This window comes from Colobus angolensis, unplaced genomic scaffold (assembly GCF_000951035.1).
Source record: "Colobus angolensis palliatus isolate OR3802 unplaced genomic scaffold, Cang.pa_1.0 Scaffold18, whole genome shotgun sequence".
NCBI lineage: Eukaryota > Metazoa > Chordata > Mammalia > Primates > Cercopithecidae > Colobus > Colobus angolensis.
The window spans coordinates 5,199,300-5,216,286 of NW_012114932.1; the positions used below are offsets into that span (position 1 = coordinate 5,199,300).

At 46.9% G+C, this 16,987-nt stretch overlaps 2 protein-coding genes across 5 annotated transcripts in view; one reads left to right on the forward strand and one right to left on the reverse strand.

Annotated features, from left to right (window-relative positions):
* KLHL18 (kelch-like family member 18) overlaps positions 1–4,532 on the reverse strand; it is a 66,534-nt gene extending 62,002 nt beyond the window's left edge. The window contains exons 1-2 of the mRNA XM_011939321.1: positions 4,391–4,532; positions 228–263 (exon numbers count right to left, since the gene is read on the reverse strand). Coding sequence (XP_011794711.1) covers positions 228–263; positions 4,391–4,519 — 165 coding nt within the window. The 5' untranslated portion in view covers positions 4,520–4,532. The remainder of the gene's footprint in view (positions 1–227; positions 264–4,390) is intronic.
* An 89-nt stretch (positions 4,533–4,621) lies between these two features.
* The window catches only part of KIF9 (kinesin family member 9), a 51,729-nt gene continuing 39,363 nt past the window's right edge, over positions 4,622–16,987 (forward strand). For 3 of the 4 annotated variants that reach the window (XM_011939214.1, XM_011939213.1, XM_011939215.1), the window contains exons 1-5: positions 4,622–4,990; positions 9,766–9,863; positions 11,649–11,814; positions 13,566–13,672; positions 15,793–16,017. In XM_011939214.1, the coding sequence (XP_011794604.1) occupies positions 9,771–9,863; positions 11,649–11,814; positions 13,566–13,672; positions 15,793–16,017 (591 nt within the window). In that variant the 5' untranslated portion in view covers positions 4,622–4,990; positions 9,766–9,770. The remainder of the gene's footprint in view (positions 4,991–9,765; positions 9,864–11,648; positions 11,815–13,565; positions 13,673–15,792; positions 16,018–16,987) is intronic. The other variant, XM_011939212.1, reaches the window with a different exon arrangement.

Genomic DNA, 16,987 nt, shown 5'->3' on the forward strand with positions numbered 1-16,987 from the left:
ACACACACACACACACACACACACACTACTTACTGAGCATTTACTACATGATTATTTGAAGTACATTAACTAATTGAATCCTCAACACTCAAGTAGGTGGTGATCTGCATTTTACAGATGAGACAGAGAATCACCAGTGTTTAAGGAAGCTGCTCATTTTCACAGCTAATAAGTGGCAGACCCAGAACTCAAACATAGGCAGTGTGGCTGCAGAGTCTGGGTGATACTGCCTTTCGGACTGATGATCGAGGAACAGCAAAGCTCTGAAGGAAAAAGAAGCAGAGAGACAGCAGAATAGAAGGGTCAACAAAATTTTTGAAGAAGAAAAGACGAGTAGTAACTGACTTAGAGGATACTGAGTGTTGTGGAATGCAAGCCACTGAAGAATATCCTCCAAAATGGAACCATTGGAGGGACCAGTTTCCTCCGAAGTTGTGAGCAAGAAGGACTGAAATCAGGAAGTACTGGTCCCCCTCCCTGAGGCAAGCAACTGCTGCATTGCCACCCAGGTAGAAGACTGGAGGTTTACTCTTCAGACAGGATGAACAAGAGCCTCTGGACCTGGGTAACCAGGGCACCACTGAAGACAAGGAAGTGGTACCATTTAGTGGGATTAAGTGAAAGTCTACATACAGAAGGGAGAACCTCCAGCCCTCTCCTACCATAAGGCTCCCAGAATAACAGCCAGGCTTATACCACCTAGGAAGAAGCCTGGAGGAAGATCTACGGACTTTGAACATATCCCACAGAAAACGACAGGTCCATCACCCTACAACCATGGCCCTCAGAACGTGGTCCCAGACTAAGAGTAGCATCATAGGGGAACCTGTCAGAAATATGAGTTCTCAGGCCCATGCCAGACCTAATGAATTAGAAATTCTGGGTGAGGTCCAACAACCAGCGTTTTGACAAGGCTACCAGGTGATTCTGAAGTCCACTGAAGTTTGAGAACCACTGCCCGACAGGGAGGCCCACCAGTCAATAAAACATCTCACACCGAAAAGCTTCCAACCAGTTTTTCAGTGTCTGTTTACTTGAAAAACATTGTGGAGTCACCAGAAAACTGAAGAAAGACTTTGACAAGAAAGAGAGACAAAACAGATTTCCCATGACAGCTCTGGTGGCAAGTAGTGAAATGTGCAGAGCCTGATCTGCATGCCCTTTCCCCGGTCCCAGTATTATATTGCTACAGAGCTACTCCTTGAGCTCTACAATATAGTTTTCAAAATCAGTGAAGTAAATGCTCTCTACAGTCCTGTCCAGCTCTAGTGCTTGCCTTTATACTAGTCCTTCCTACTGGAGGCTTTTATTAGAGAGAAAAAAATAAATATACTGGTCCTTATGTTCTAGATCCTTGAAACTAACACAGCAATTCAGACTGACCGTCTCAGTTGAAACTATATCTGATTCTTTTCTTTCTTTCTTTTTTTTTTTTTGAGACAGGGTCTCACTCTGTTGCCCAGGCTGGAGTGTAGAGGCACGATCTCAGCTCACTGCAGCCTCTGCACTCCAGCCTGGGCAACAGGCTCAAGTGATCCTCCCACCTCAAGTGATCCTTCCACCTCAGTCTCCTGAGTAGCTAAGACTAAAGGTACACACCACTACAGCTAATTTTTTGTAGAGATGGGGTTTCACCAAGTTGCCCAAGCTGGTCTCCTGAGTTCAAAGCAATCCACCTGCCTCGGCCTCCCAAAGTGCTGGGATTACAGGCATGAGCCACTGCACCCAGCCACGTCTGAGAACTTACTTTTCCCTCTGAATGAACGAGCAAAGTTCTGCTGAAAGATTACTATGTTCAGTATCTGCATTAAGTGTACTATTAATACTTTATGTAGAAGTATATGTGACCATCCCACGCTGCCATGCCCTTTTTGATTCCCTGTGTCTTATAAGATTCCCCTGGTTCACCTTTGCAGCCTAACTCTTTTTTTTTCCCCCAATAGAGATGGGGTTTTGCCATGTTGCCCAGGCTGGTCTCAAACTCCTGGCCTCAAGTGATCCACTCGCCTTGGCCTTCCAAAGTGCTGGGATTATAGGCGTGAGCCACAGTGCCCAGTCTACAGCCTAAATTTTAATCTAGAAATTCACACCTATTACTGTTTTTCACTAGTCTCTATTTACAGCAAGTGTTGCTGCCACAACCAGATCATTTTTCTGCTTACAAATTTCTAGTGGCCTTAACATCTTCCACCATGTAATCACCGTGAACAAAAACTTCTAATTTACTTTTACTTCCTCTGCCTCCTTTAGTCTAGCTCATTTTTCTGAATTCTCTTGGTTCCTCTTTCCCATCTGAGAAGATCTCGTGCCTTCTCAGATCACTTCACTCCTCTCCTGGAAAAACAGCCTCCTTCAGGAGGGGTTTAGAATGATGAAAAGGGCTGGGCTCAGTGGCTCACACCTGTAATCCCAGCAATTTGGGAGGCTGAGGCAGGCGGATCATGAGGTCAGGAGCTCAGGACGAGCCTGGCTTACATAGTGAAACTCCGTCTCTACTAAAAACACACACACAAAAATTAGCCAGGCGTGGTGGCAGGCGCCTGTAGTCCCAGCTACTTGGGAGGCTAAGGCAGGAGATTCACTTGAAGCCAGGAGGTGGAGGTTGCAGTGAGCCAAGATCACGCCACTGCACTCCAGCCTGTGTGACACAGCGAGACTGTCTCAAAAAAAACAAAACCAAAAACAAAAAAAAACCGAGGCTTACAGAGATTAAGTAACTTGCCCAAGGTTACAACTAGGATTTTAATCCAAATCCTTCTGCCTTCAAAGCCATACTCAACCATCCTACTCTACCATCTCCAGAGATCTGACTCAAATATGTTGAAGAAGGAAAGTTTCCTTAACCACACAGAAAATAAGAGCAGGCTGGGCGTGGTGGCTCACGCCTGTAATCCTAGCACTTTGGGAGGCCAAGGCGGGCAGATTGCTGAAGTTCAGGAGTTCGAGACCACCCTGGGCAACATGGTGAATCCCCGTCTCTACTAAAAATAGAAAAAATTAGCCAGGGTGGTGGTGTGCACCTGTAGTCCCAGCTGCTGGGGAGGCTGAGGCAGGAGAATCGCTTGAACCCGGGAGAGAGAGGTTGCAGTGAGCCGAGATCGCTGCAACTCCAGCCTGGGCAACAGAGCGAGACTCTGTCTCAAAAAAAAAAAGGAAAGAAGAAGAGCAAAAGAATCTCTGCATAGTTTTATTTTTTCTTTCTTTTATTTCTTTGTGTGTGTGTATGTGTGAGAGAGAGAGAAATGGGAGAAATAAGGTCTTGCTCTGTTGCCCAGGCTGGAGTGCAGTGGTGCAGTTACAACTCACTGCAGGCTTGACCTCCTAGGGTCAAGCGATCCTCCCACCTCACCCTCCCAAGTAGCCGGGACTAGGGGCACAGGCCACCATGCCCAGCCAATTTTTTATTATCTGTATCGAGACAGGGTCTCCCTACATAGCCCAGGCTGGTCTCCAACTCCCCCACTCAAGTGATCCTCTCGCCTCTCAAAGTGCTGGGATTACAGGTGTGAGCCACCATGCCTACCCTGTTTGTTTTTTAAACAGGGATCACCCACAGATGCTGAGAACTTTCCAAAGCCCAACAGGGAGCCCCACTCATCATCTCCCCGGGCTGGACTTCTCCACATGGCTCAGCGTCTTGCCAGGGAGCAGCACAGCATGCCTCTTCCACATGAAAAGACCCAGGCACAGGAGGGAGGCTGGCTCTTGTGACCAGAATGCTGGTGGGGAACAGGTGGTTAAGATATCTTTCCCTCTTAATATCAGTCAGCATCCCTCTCCCCAGGTGGCCAGTAGGCCCAGCCCCGGGGAGCTTGTGGTGGTGGTGGTGCCTTCCAGTGTGGGGCAGGGTGGCTTCCCACCTCAAAAAATTTCCAGATCAGATTTTAAAAGCTCTTCAGAGACAAAGTAGTGATTCAACAATTAAGGGCAGGCAATGATTCCTAAGGAGAAGCCTTCTCTACAACAGCACAGCCAAGTTCGACAGGCACAAAGAAATATCTGTAGTGACAAGAGAGGGTGCTGAATTCAGTGGTGCCCATCAGCATGTGGGGCCGGCCACCGCCCCTGCCTCTATAGAAGGTAAGTCCATTTTCTCTCGTCTGTATGACAGAAAAGGGAGGCTGTCAGCCCAATATCTCCCACTCCAAGGGCCTAAGCGGCGCACCTCTCGACCTTTCCTTTCAGGGGCTGAAAGGTTGTCCTCTTCCTCTCCCCGACTCGGCCCCGATCCCCTTCTGCTCGGCACCTCTCTCCCCACTACTCGGGCCCCCTCAAACCTCTTCTCCCCAGCCCTCTCCCGGCTCGACCTCTCTTTCTCTGACCCCCCGCCCCTTTTTACTCCCCGCTCGACCCCTTTCCCCTCAGCTCGCTGCCGCCCAGTCCGCGATACCTTGAGGGTCACGTCGCACAGCTTGCCCTGCCGCCGTATCTCCTCCATGACGCCGTAGCCGCGACTAGGCAACTCGGACACCGAGAAGTGCACCAGATCCTCCAGCTCCTCCGCGCCGTCCTCCACCATCTTCCCCGGCCGCCGCAACTGCGCAGGCCTCGCCGGCCGGCTAGACACTAACCAGGGCGGGGCGATCTCGCACGCCGACAGCGGCTCGGAGCGCGGAGCAGCAATCAGACGGGCCTCTGCGGCCGCCGTAGTTGAAACTCCTCGGAGCCGGAAGCCCCGCCGCCCCGCTTCCTGGTTCACGTGCGGCTTTCGTTGTCTCGCTACCTCGAACTTGGCTTCGCGCATGCATCTGCCGAAGTCTTTCTAGATCAATCGGCCCCATCTCTCGTCTTCCCGATTCGGCCATGACCTCACCCGTATCCTCGACGTAGGACCTCGGACTTCATTTCCGCCACCCCGACACTTCCGGAATCCCCGGAAGCGACCCGTTGCCATGGCGACTGTGTACACAGCCTGGCAGCCCAGCGTGGGGAGTGCAGGTGGCTTCGGTTGTGGCCGTCGCGTCCCGGGAGCGTCGCTGCCTGGTGAACGGTGAGCAGGGGCTGCTCGCCGGTGGGAGTGGGGAGACGGGAGAAGGGTGTGCGCCCGGACTGCTGATGGTGGCTGGGGTCCAAACACCGCTCTATCTGGGGATTCCCAGCTGGATCGCTCATCTCTGAAACCCAGGCGAAGGAGGGCGCGACATCGCGGGAGTACTTTCAGTCTGGCCTCAGCTTACGGTCTTCAGAGCTAATGTTCATTGGTCCCACAAAGGGGTCCCACGTCGCGCCCAGGACACAGAGGCCGTGAGGCAGGGAGCCAGAGGTCGTCTGGACTCTTCTGCACTAGTCGGTTTTCGTACTAGAGGGGGCTTTGGGATCACCAGTCGCAGCCCTTCGCGTTACAGATGAGGAAACCTCTCCAGAGAGGGACCGGAATGGGTTCAAAGCCCACTGCCGCCCAGGCTCCACGCGGGGGTCCGGCACATTGGATGAGAAAAAGGAGAAAGGCTAGTTTTGCCTGCGTCCTAGTCTTGTTCAGCCAAGGCCAGGTGCAGTTGGACCCAGTGTTTTGGATTTGGGTGTTGCTGCTGCCGCTTCGGGTAGCTATGAGGGTTCCCCCATGACAGCCCCTCGTCTAGACGGGAGCACTGGAAGACAGGGACCCACCTGGTGCCTACCACCCCAGCCACCAAAAGCTCCCTTTCCTCTTGTCGAGTCTTCATGGGTGCTTGTTGATAACTCTGTTAATTCCCACTAAAGACAAATGAGGAAACCTTGAGCGTCTTAACACAGAAGTCTCTTGGTGACCATTCAGAGACTTGCTTTATTATACCAGAAATATCAAAGGGTGGTTCCCCAAGGAGAGACATTCCCCACGAGGTACTGAGGGAGAAAGGGAGGGGTCCGGGCGCCGTGGCTCACGCCTGTAATCCTAACACCTTGGAAGGCTGAGGTGAGCGGTTTGCTTGAGCTCAGGAGTTCAAGACCAGCCTGGGCAACACGGGGAAACCCTGTCTCTAGGAAAAATACAAAAATTATCCGGGCGTGGTGGTGCATGCCTGTAGTCCTAGCTACTTGGGGGACTGAGGTAGGAGGTTCGCTTGAACCCAGGAGGTGGAGGCTATGGTGAGCCGAGATTGTTTCACTGCACTCCAGCCTAGGTGAAGGAGTGAGACCCTGTCTCAAAAAAAAAAAAAAAAAGAAAAAAAAAGGGTGGGGTGAAGTGCTGGATGTGGATTTTTGCACCTGGAAACCAAGTGTCCTCCTGGAAGGGCTGTGGGCTTGGGTTGGAGTTGTCATGGAAGGGGAGTGACATCATATGCCCCTTGGGACTCTCTCAGTAGTGACTGAAGATAGATCTACATATGAAGATTCAACTGCCCTCTGACTTCCAGCCATTACCATCACCACCTACCGCCATTTCCTGAACACCTACTCTGTGCTGGGCTCTGCCCTGGACATTGTGAGGGGATTCCAAAGAGATAAAAAGCACAATCCTTGCCTTCAAGCAGCTTGTAATTTAATTTGAGAACTGAAACCCACTCAAATGAAGCAACGTAAGAATGGTAACAAGCAGTATTTCAGTAAGTGCAAGATGACATGGAGTCTCCAAATGTTTGGGTGTTAAGGGCTGCTGAGTAGCAGGCTTACAAGACAGGTGTGCAAAGGAAGACTTATTGCAAGTGGATATGGCTCCTGGCCTGCTTGGAGCCATGGTGTCAGCATGGGGAGGGCCTTGGGAAGCATACATGGGGTGACTGCATGTGCATGTGCATGTTGGCAAACATCGGGACAGAGAAGGGCCAGGCTCTGGAGGGAGAGCTTTTGCTTATTTGTTTTGTTTTGTTGAGACAGTCTCATGCTATTGTCCAGGCTGGAGAGCAGTGTTGTGCCATCACTACTTAAGTGATCCTCCTGCCTCAGCCTCCTGAATAACTGGGACCACACGCATGCACCACAACACTTGGCAAATTTTTAAAATTTGTTGTGGAGATGAGGTCTTACTGTATTGCCCAAGCTGGTTTCTAATTCCTGGCCTCAAGCAATCCTCCCACATTGGCCTCCCAAAGTGCTAAGATTACAGGCATGAGCCACCATGCCCAGCTGAGGTTGATGCTCTGAACTGGCCTGTGCTACTCTTGTGCAGGGACTTCAGGGAGGGAGGCCCAGGCATCTGCTCCCAGAGCTCCCTGTCTTCATGGTCCCTTTCAGAGCATACTCTGGATGGCATCTGAATTTCCCTGGGCAGGAGAATGGGCCCTTGGATGTGAAGAGTGGTTCCCCAGGCTTTAGAAATTGAGTGTGAGGCTGAGGTGGGTGGATTGCTTGAACCCAGGCGTTTGAGACCGCCCGGGGCAACATGTTTAAACCCCATCACTACAAAAATGCAAAACATTAGCCGGGTGTGGTGACGCACACCTGTCCTCCCAGCTACTCTGGAGGTTGAGGTTGAGGTGGGAGGATTGCTTGAGCCTGGGAGACAGGGTGCAGTGAGCTGAAATCACACCAGTGCACTCCAGCCTGAGTGCCCTGTCTCAGACAGAGTGAGACTGTCTGAAATACATGTCTCGAAAATAATAAATAAATAAAATCGGAAATAACTTTTGTCAGGTAATACCCATTGGACCTCTCTTAGATAACTTTATATAAAATGTTACCATTATTTAATGTATTTTTTTAAAAAGCAAGATAATCTAATTAAAACAAGTCCCTGTTATACATGAGGGGTTTTTATGGTTAGCGTCTTAAAAGTTAGTTAGATTTTTGGATTTTTTTTTTGTTTTTTTGAGACTGAGTCTTGCTCTGTCACCCAGGCTGGAGTGCAGTGGGATGACATTGGCTCAGTGCAACCTCCACCCTCCAGATTCAAGCGATTCTCCTGTCTCAGCCTCCAGAGTAGCTGAGATTACAGGCGCCCACCACCACATCCGGCTAATTTTTGTTTTTTATTTATTTTTTTTAGTGGAAACAGGGTTTCATCATGTTGGCCAGGCTGGTCTTGAACTCCTAACCTCAGGTAATCTGCCATCCTCAGCCACTGCACTTGGCCCAAGTTAGTTTGTTTGAGGCATGGTCTTACTGTATCACCTAGGCTGGAGTGCAGTGGTATGATCAAAGCTAACTGCAGCCTCAACTTCCCCGGGCTCAAGTGATCCTCCCACCTCAGCCTCCTGAGTAGCTGGGACTATAGGCATGCACCCCATGCCTGGCTAATTTATTTATTTTATTTATTTATTCGTTTATTTATTTTTTGGAGATGGAGTCCCTCTCTGTTGCCTAGGCTGGAGTGCAATCGTGCGATCTCAGCTCACTGCATCCTCCACCTCCCGGGTTCAAGCGATTCTCCTGCCTCAGCCTTCTGAGTAGCTGGGATTACAGGCGTCTGCCACCACGACTGGCTAATTTTTGTATTTTTAGTAGAGATGGCATTTCACCATGTTGGCCAGGCTGGTCTTGAACTCCTGACCAGGGAATCCACCTGGCTCGGCCTCCCAAAGAGCTGGGATTACAGGCGTGAGTCATCGCACCTGGCCGCCTGGCTAATTTTTGTATTCTTTGTAGAGATGGGTTTTTGCCATGTTGCCCAGGCTGGTTTCAAAACTCCTGGCCTCGAGGGATCTGCCCACCTTGGCCTCCCAAAGTGCTAGGATTATGGTGTGAGCCATTGCGCCCAGCCAAAAGTTAGTATTTTAAAAGCCAAGCCATGTGCCTGTAGTCAGCTACTTGGAAGGTTGAGATGGGAGAATCACTTGAGCTCAGAAGTTAAAGGCTAGCCTAGGCAACATAAAGAAACCCTTATCTCCAAAAATAAAACAATGAAATAAATGTTAATTTTTTAAAAAATATTGAACATCAGCTGGGTATGCCTGTAATTTCAGCACTTGGAAGTCCAACATAGGAGGATCACTTGAGGCTAGGAGTTCAAGACCAGCCTAGGCAACATAGTAAGACACCATCTTACAAAAACAGAACTAGCCAAGCACAGTGGTACGCACCTGTAGTCCCAGCTACTGGGGAGGCTGAGGCAGGAGGATCACTTGAGCCCATGATGTCAAGGCTGCATTGAGCCGTGATAGCACCACTGCATTCCAACCTGGGTGACAGGGTGAGACTCTGTCTCAAAAAAAGAGAAAAAAGTATGTATATATGTCCTATGTCTTCCTTTATTTATACTTCTATATATATGTGCACATGGATATACACACACACTGAAAGAAAATGATGAGAATATAGTTAGGTTTTAGGAGAGCAAGAGGAGGTAGGGGACTGTCTGTGATATTTTTTCTTAATATAGTAAGAGAAGAAAGAATATTTGATTATGGACCAAATATACTTCTAGGGCATCTATTTCTGATCTAGTTAGTCTCTTGGAGAAGAGGATGCTGTATCTGAAGCAAGATAAGTTAATGAAAAGAAAATTAGTTTTAATGTATTTCATAGTAAGTATTTCAGAAGAAAATATAACGAAAGAAGGAAAGCATAAGTGGACTCATCATCTTAGATGCAGAACATTTCTAGAAATGACATCTAAGATTAGGACACTAAAGGAAGCATTCTTTTTACTTTGTATTTCGGTCTCTCTGGGGTCATTGGTGGAAAATGGCAAAGCAGTCTGTGAAGCAGAAAGTGCCTGTATTTGTTGAGCAGTGTCTTGTGGGTAGAACACTGAAATGCTGAGGGGTGAAAAGGAAGACTGGCTTTCAGGGAGAGAGGGAAAAATGGACTGCTTGTCACTCTTTTCTGATCTTCTTAATGAATGACCCCTCTTCTCTACTTGTTGTTTGATAATGACTATTCAAAATTTCATTGTTCCCTTCTTTTTAGCTAGAATGGGTACTAGGAAAAAAGTTCACGCATTTGTCCGTGTCAAACCCACCGATGACTTTGCTCATGAAATGATCAGATACGGAGATGACAAAAGAGTAAGTGCAATGTGTTTGCCTTCACCTAACTGGGCCTCTCTGTCCCACCTTGCTATAGTGTGACTGTATTTCCAAACAACCTTTGAAGGACCAAGATAGAATTGGACAGGGTCCAATGGACTCTAGAGTCCATCAAGTCCAAACCACCCCATCACAACGCTGCCAATGAGGAAATTAATAAAATCCCCTCTTTGTCTTTTACTAATTTTACCTTTAATAAATTAATGAGTTTATCTTTACCTTCATATCTGACACAGAAAAATTGACATTTGTTCACATTCATAAAGCTTTCTAGTGATTGATCTGTCATTGTATAATCTCCCAAGGGGTGCAGTAAGAATATCTTGAGTTCATTACTGTTTAGCTTATCAAAACATCTGGAGAAATACTTATCAAGAGAAGTGGAAAGATATATCCAACCCTATATCCTCACCCTGAGAATGCTTCTGAAGGCTTAGGACAGCGTGAGAGTGTTAGATGTTTTCATTTAGCAAACGATTATGGGCCTACTCTGGGCAGCATTGAAACATTCTTCAAAGGAAAAATTAAAGGGCAAACTGCCCAAGCCTCATAGATCCTAGCGGTCAGAAAAGAGCTCACATGCAACGCTTTCAAATGTGTCCTGCTGGACATGGTTTTCAATGAACACAGAAGCACAAAGCATTTAATGTGTGAATGCACCAAGTCTTTCTTTCTTTCTTTCTTTTTTTTTTTGAGACAGAATCCTACTCTGTTGCCCAGGCTGGAGTACAGTGGCACAATCTTGGCTCACTGCAACCTCCGCCTCCCAGGTTCAAGTGATCCTTCTGCCTCAGCCCCACTAGTAGCTGGGATTACAGGCACGTGCCACCATGCCTAGCTAATTTTTGTATTTTTAGTAGAGATGGGGTTTCACCGTGTTGGTCAGGCTGGTCTCGAACTCCTGACCTCAGGTGATCCACCTGCTGTGGCCTCCCAAAGTGCTGGCATTACAGTCGTGAGCCACCGTGTCTGGCCAAGTCTGTCTTTCTTGATCTTAATTTTTCTCTCTGTAGCCAGGTATAGCTTCTGCATTAGGGCAGTCAGTGTAAGATTGCAGCAAGAGTCTTTACATCAGAAGTTCTCATCAAGAAGATTGGAATCTACCATTGACCTCACCCGGTATGTCCCTAAGCCAGCTGCTACCACAATGGCTTACTATGAAGGGGCATGCATCTAAAAATCTGCTGATGGCACCCTCAATTTACTCTTAATTCCAATGTCTGAGAAGTCCATAGCCTTCTCTGTGGCTTTCATTTCATTATCACTCACTTTGTCTCATAGCGTGTGTGTGTGGAAGTAGGTGTTCACCATAATGCAGAGCTGAGGGAGGCCTCACTGCCAGCAACCAGAGCAATGGGGCTGGAGTCCAGGCCTCTGTCGCCAGGCTCACTATTCCCTCTGGCATAATTCAAGGCCTCCCTGTGCTTATGGAATCTATGTAAAACTTGTTTAATAAGAACATGATAAATTTGACCTCATATCATAGGTGGAGAAACCAAGACAGACAGCACCCTATGAACTAGGGTTAGAGGTGCTAAAACTAGGAAGTGCTCCAGTCTCCTGATCTTTCCACCTCCCTGCAGGAGCTCTCTTCTCCCATCCCAAAGAATTCATCTGGAATATCAGCCCCTACGTGGGAATCCCTGTTCATCCTACAGTTCACTTCCTCTCTTCCCTCCAAATTAGGCCTCAGCTATCAGTGATTTTTTTTATACCCGTTTTTGAACAAATAACATTTTTTTCTTTCTCACTCTTTTTTCCTAGAGTATCGATATTCACTTAAAAAAAGACATTCGGAGAGGAGTTGTCAATAACCAACAGACAGACTGGTCATTCAAGTTGGATGGAGTTCTTCACGATGCCTCGCAGGACTTGGTTTATGAGACAGTTGCAAAGGATGTGGTTTCTCAGGCCCTCAATGGCTATAATGGTAACTTAATTAATTAACTGTTGTCTTATATAAGAACCTGAGGAGTAAGAGATGCAAATATTTTATGGTGAATAAAATAAAACCTCACTTACTATCATTTGTATGCTTATTTGTCTGTCTCCATGTTCTTACATTGCAAAACTTACTGTTTGCTTGTTGACATTGTGGGCATGGCTTGATCCAATGTCCTGGGATTCTACCTTCATAGGAAAATTAAAAGACTGTAGCTGTCTGTAGGTCACATGTCAATTTTTCTGTGTCAGATATGAGGGTAAAGGTAAACTCATTAATTTATTGAAGGTAAAATTATATAGGTCACAGGGGTTCAATTATTATCCTGTTTCAAATCTCTCAAATATTAGTTTTGAAGATGCGTCTTTATGATGAATTTGATGGAGTCCAAACATTTGTCTCTCAGCTTCCTGCAAGGAGCTATTTTCATTTATTCTACCAACACAATTAATGTACAGTTGATATTCTAGTATAGGAATATGTAAAAGAATATATCACAGTTTGTAGACTTTGCCATCTGGTGGCTGCTGAGTAGGATGTTCCCTGTTCTGCAAGTTTAGGTTTTATATTTAAAAGTGCGTTGAGTATAGATGCTGTAATTTATACTGAATGTGATACTTAGATGTGGTCCCCAGACTTAAGGAGGTCTCTTTTGGTTTTCATGATGCTCTGAAGGGATTGTGACCTTGAGGAGGTGAAGACAGAGGAACTAAGGCCCAGGGAGATGAATAGTCTTGAGCAGAGGTGCTGTGGAACCACAGATGGGCTCTGAGCTGCAGCTGAAGTGACTCCTTCCTGTTCATCTGTGCTGGGTTAATAGATACCATTTCTGGCTCCAAATCAGATGCTGAATCAGGGTCCCTTGTGTAAAACCTGCTACCAGTCCCAAGAACTAGAGCGTCTGTGTGACAAAGGCAAAAAATTTCCACAGCCCAGCATTGCCTGGGCAGATCTGCCATGTAAATGCCCATGGGCAGTCTGTGGGATGGGGTCTGGCTTAGGCTGCCTATGCTAAGGGGAAGAACAGATAGGAACTTGAGCTCAGGGTGACTGCATGGTTTGCGTTCCAGAGCCTGGTGGTGATGGTAGACCTAAAGGATGTTGAGAAGTGCAATGAAAGTCTTCCCAGGGTGGGCAGTGGGCCAGATCAGGGCCTGCTCATGGTGGTACATTTCTGGAAGTGACATGGAACCAACTAGGAGCCCTGTTTGATCCTGCAGGAATTTGTAGTCTACAAAGAGTTCTCACCTTTGACAGAAAATGCCCTTTCCACTCCATCTCTTTCTGGAGATTTTGAAAGCCCCTCTTTGCCTCTGTGGGGAAGTTGATGCCTCCTGCCAACCCTGAGACCCTGGCAGTTCATAGCTGTGCTAGAGAAGGGTTGGAGTCTAATGCTCCTATCTCCCTCCTCATCTTTTTAGGAAAAGTTCCAGTTCCTCTGTACCCTGAGATTCCCTGTCCTTCTCAGAAGCCCTAGGGCCGGATCATCTTTTGGTGGAGGGAACAGCAAAGCATTGTGGGGACCACAGATTCAGGGCAGATGTCCTTGTTTTGACCACTTTTGTCCCTGCTCCCCTGCCCACCCATCCTCTTCCATGGTGGAATTCCTGGTGTTCTTGGCTGCTCCCACTGGCCATCTCCATGCGAAGGGCCCTGGCTGGGACCAGGCATGCTGGGGGAGGGGAGAGTATCCTTGGAGCTATTTTCCTGGATGTCACCGTGTTTTGAAATATTTGCAGGCACCATCATGTGTTATGGGCAGACGGGAGCTGGCAAGACATACACCATGACGGGGGCAACTGAGAATTACAAGCACCGGGGGATCCTCCCTCGTGCCCTGCAGCAGGTAGAGAGTGGGCCCAAGGGTGGGATGCCACACAGGTTCCCTCTCTCTGCCATAGATGTTACTGACCCCAGGCCAGCTACTAGAGACAGTGGGGACCAGGCCTCAAAGGAGTTGCAGTGGGTACTGGTACTGGAGAAAACATACACAGGGCTCTAGAGTCAGTAGACTCAGGGGCCTCAGGAAACCAGGAGGTTGGGTGTCAGACTCGGACCCATACCCGCACTGAGCCTGTTTCCTCATTTGGGAAGGGGGGAGTCAGGCATGCTAATCAGCCTCTTGCTGCTCCAGTGGTCTGTGATCCTGTAGTTAAGGATTTGGAGGTCCTAATCATTCTCCTTCCTGGTTTTAATGAGGGGCATATAGACCCTTGCAGAGCTTCCTTACTGGCCTACTCGGACTTTTTTCACCACCATAGCCCCTGAAAGATCAAAAGCAAGAAGCAGGGCATGACCTGAGCTTTCAGGACTGTGTCAGCCCTGGGGGTCTCAATAGCATAACTGAAGATAGGACAGAAGGGCCTTCCTTTGGGCCCCACTAGCCTGGGTTCTGTAAGGACCCTCTGGTTGGAGGTAGGAGGCAAAAGACTTTGCCCGAAAGCATCTTGGCGGCTTTACAGCCCTGTCCTATAACACTTTTGCAGCCTGGTCCTATAAGAAGTGTAGACATTCCTCTAGTATGTGAACCATCCGTGCTCCTGTTTTTGGAGCAATATCCTTAATATCCCACTGTCAAAGCTTTAGTATCTCAGCATCTTAGACTTTAGTAATCTAGCCCAATGCCTCTAATAGAAATATACTGTAAGTCACATGCAAATTTGAGTTTTCCAGTAACCACATTTTAAAAAGTAAAAATAAACAGATGAAGTTAATTGTAATGATATATTTTATTTAACTAAATATATTTAAAATATTTCTGCATGTAATCAATATAAACTTATTGAGATAGTTTACGTTCTTTTTCTCATACTAAGTCTTTGAAATCCAGTACATATTTTATACTTGGAGCACATTTCAGTTTAGGCATAAATATGATCAGAAATGCTTGATCTGTATTTAGATTTCATAAAATGTTGAAAAAGTAGATTTACATACCCAAGTTGTTCCAGACATACTTAAAGTTTACCAATAACTGAATTGCATCAGTTTTTAAATCTAAATGTAATTAAAATGACATAAAATTTAAAATTCAGTTCATTTGTACTAGCCACATTTTAGGTACTCAGCAGCCACCTGTAATTTATGTCTACCATTTTGAACAGCACAGGTGTAAATTCTTAGAGGAAGGCAGGACCTCAGGAATTATCCCTTCCTTGATAAGCACTGGGGAGGGAATTAGGAGTTGAGAAGGCTAAGTTCTGGCTTTACTTCTACCCTTACTAGCTGAGTGACCATAGACAAATTATTTTATTTATTTATTTATTTATTTATTTTTTGAGATGGAGTCTCTGTCACCCAGGCTGGAGTGCAGTGGCAGTGTAAGTGGCACGATCTCAGTGTAGTGCAGTGCAGTATAAGTGGCACTATCTCAGCTCACTGCAAGCTCCGTGTCCTGGGTTCAAAAGATTCTCCTGCCTCAGCCTCCTGAGTAGCTGGGACTACAGGCGCACACCACCATGCCCAGCTAACTTTTATAATTTTAGTAGAGACGGGGTTTCACCATGTTGGCCAGGATGGGCTCGATCTCCTGACCTTGTGATCTGCCCACCTCCGCCTCCTAAAGTGCTGGGCTTACAGGTATGAGCCACCGCACTCAGCCGACAAATAATTTTATTTCATGGTGCCTTCCACAAATAGGTATTGTCCCTGCACTGCCTCAATCACAGAGATTTATAAGTGGATGGAATTAAATAGATTCGAAAGAGGCACATAAATGATGAGACTCTATAAAATAAGAAATCCTCACTCCAGAGTCCTTTCCACTCATTATGCTTCTACTTCTTGAGATGGTTCAAGTGTTAGCCAATCTGATGTCAAGCCTCTAAAAACTATAGGATGATACTAAATATCACCCAATTCCTTTAGGACAAGAATAATTCTGTATGTCTTGATGTTCCCTTCTGAGGTAAGAAGCCCCCCTTATGCTAGCTGACTGTTGGAGTTCTGCTCTTGTCTGTCATCTAGGTTTTTAGGATGATCGAAGAACGCCCCACACATGCCATCACTGTGCGTGTTTCCTACTTGGAAATCTATAATGAGAGCCTGTTTGATCTCCTGTCCACTCTGCCCTATGTTGGACCGTCAGTCACACCAATGACCATCGTGGAAAACCCTCAAGGAGTCTTCATTAAGGGCTTGTCAGTTCACCTCACAAGTCAGGAGGAGGATGCATTCAGCCTCCTTTTTGAGGTGAGATAATAAAACCTGAGAGTTCCTTTCCTTGTCTCCCTCCCTCCCACACTCCTTCTCAGCTTTTTCTTTTTCTTTTTCTTTTTTTGAGACAGGATCTTGGTTTGTCTCCAAGTCTGGAGTATACTGGCATGAACATGGCTCACTGCAGCCTCGACCTCCTGGGCTCAAGTGATCCTCCTGCCTGAGCCTCCCAAGTAGCTGGGACCACAGGTGCATGCTACCATGCCCACTTAATTTTTCTTTTTTTGTAGAGACAAGGTCTCGCCATGTTGCCCAGGCTAGTCTTGAACTCCTGGGCTAAAGCGATTTTCCCACCTCAGCCTCTTGAAGTGCAGGGATTACAGGCAAGCTACTGTGTCCAGCTAGTTTTTTACTTACTTTGATTATCAGAATGGAAATTAACATATGCACATTTAGCATGTTCAGATAGTGCTGAAAAAAATATATAGAAAAAAAAGAATTTTATTTCCTTTTCCTTTCCTGTTACATAAATAAAAAGACAAAGAAAAAAATGATCCATGCATAATATGTTTTTTACATAAGGCAACAATAATGTATATTTTAGCTCATTTCCTTCCAGTCTTTTCTCCTGTGCAGTTTTTTCTTTACATAGTTGAAATGATTCTTATGTCCCTTTTTTCAGTTAATGTTAAATTATGACCTCTAGTGTGGAAAAAAATAAGGCCGGGTGTGGTGGCTGATGCCTGTAATGCTAGCACTTTGGGAGGCTGAGGTGGGTGGATCACCTGCAATCAGGAGTTTGAGACCAGCCTGGCCAACATAGTGAAACCCCGTCTCTACTGCAAATACAAAAATGAGTTGGACGTGGTGATGCGCACCTGTAGTCCCAACTACTCGGGAGGCTTAGGCAGGAGAATAGCTTGAACCTGGGAGGCGGAGGTTGCAGTGAGCAGAGATTGCGCCACTGCACTCCAACCTGGGGACAGAGGGAGACTCCATCTCAAAA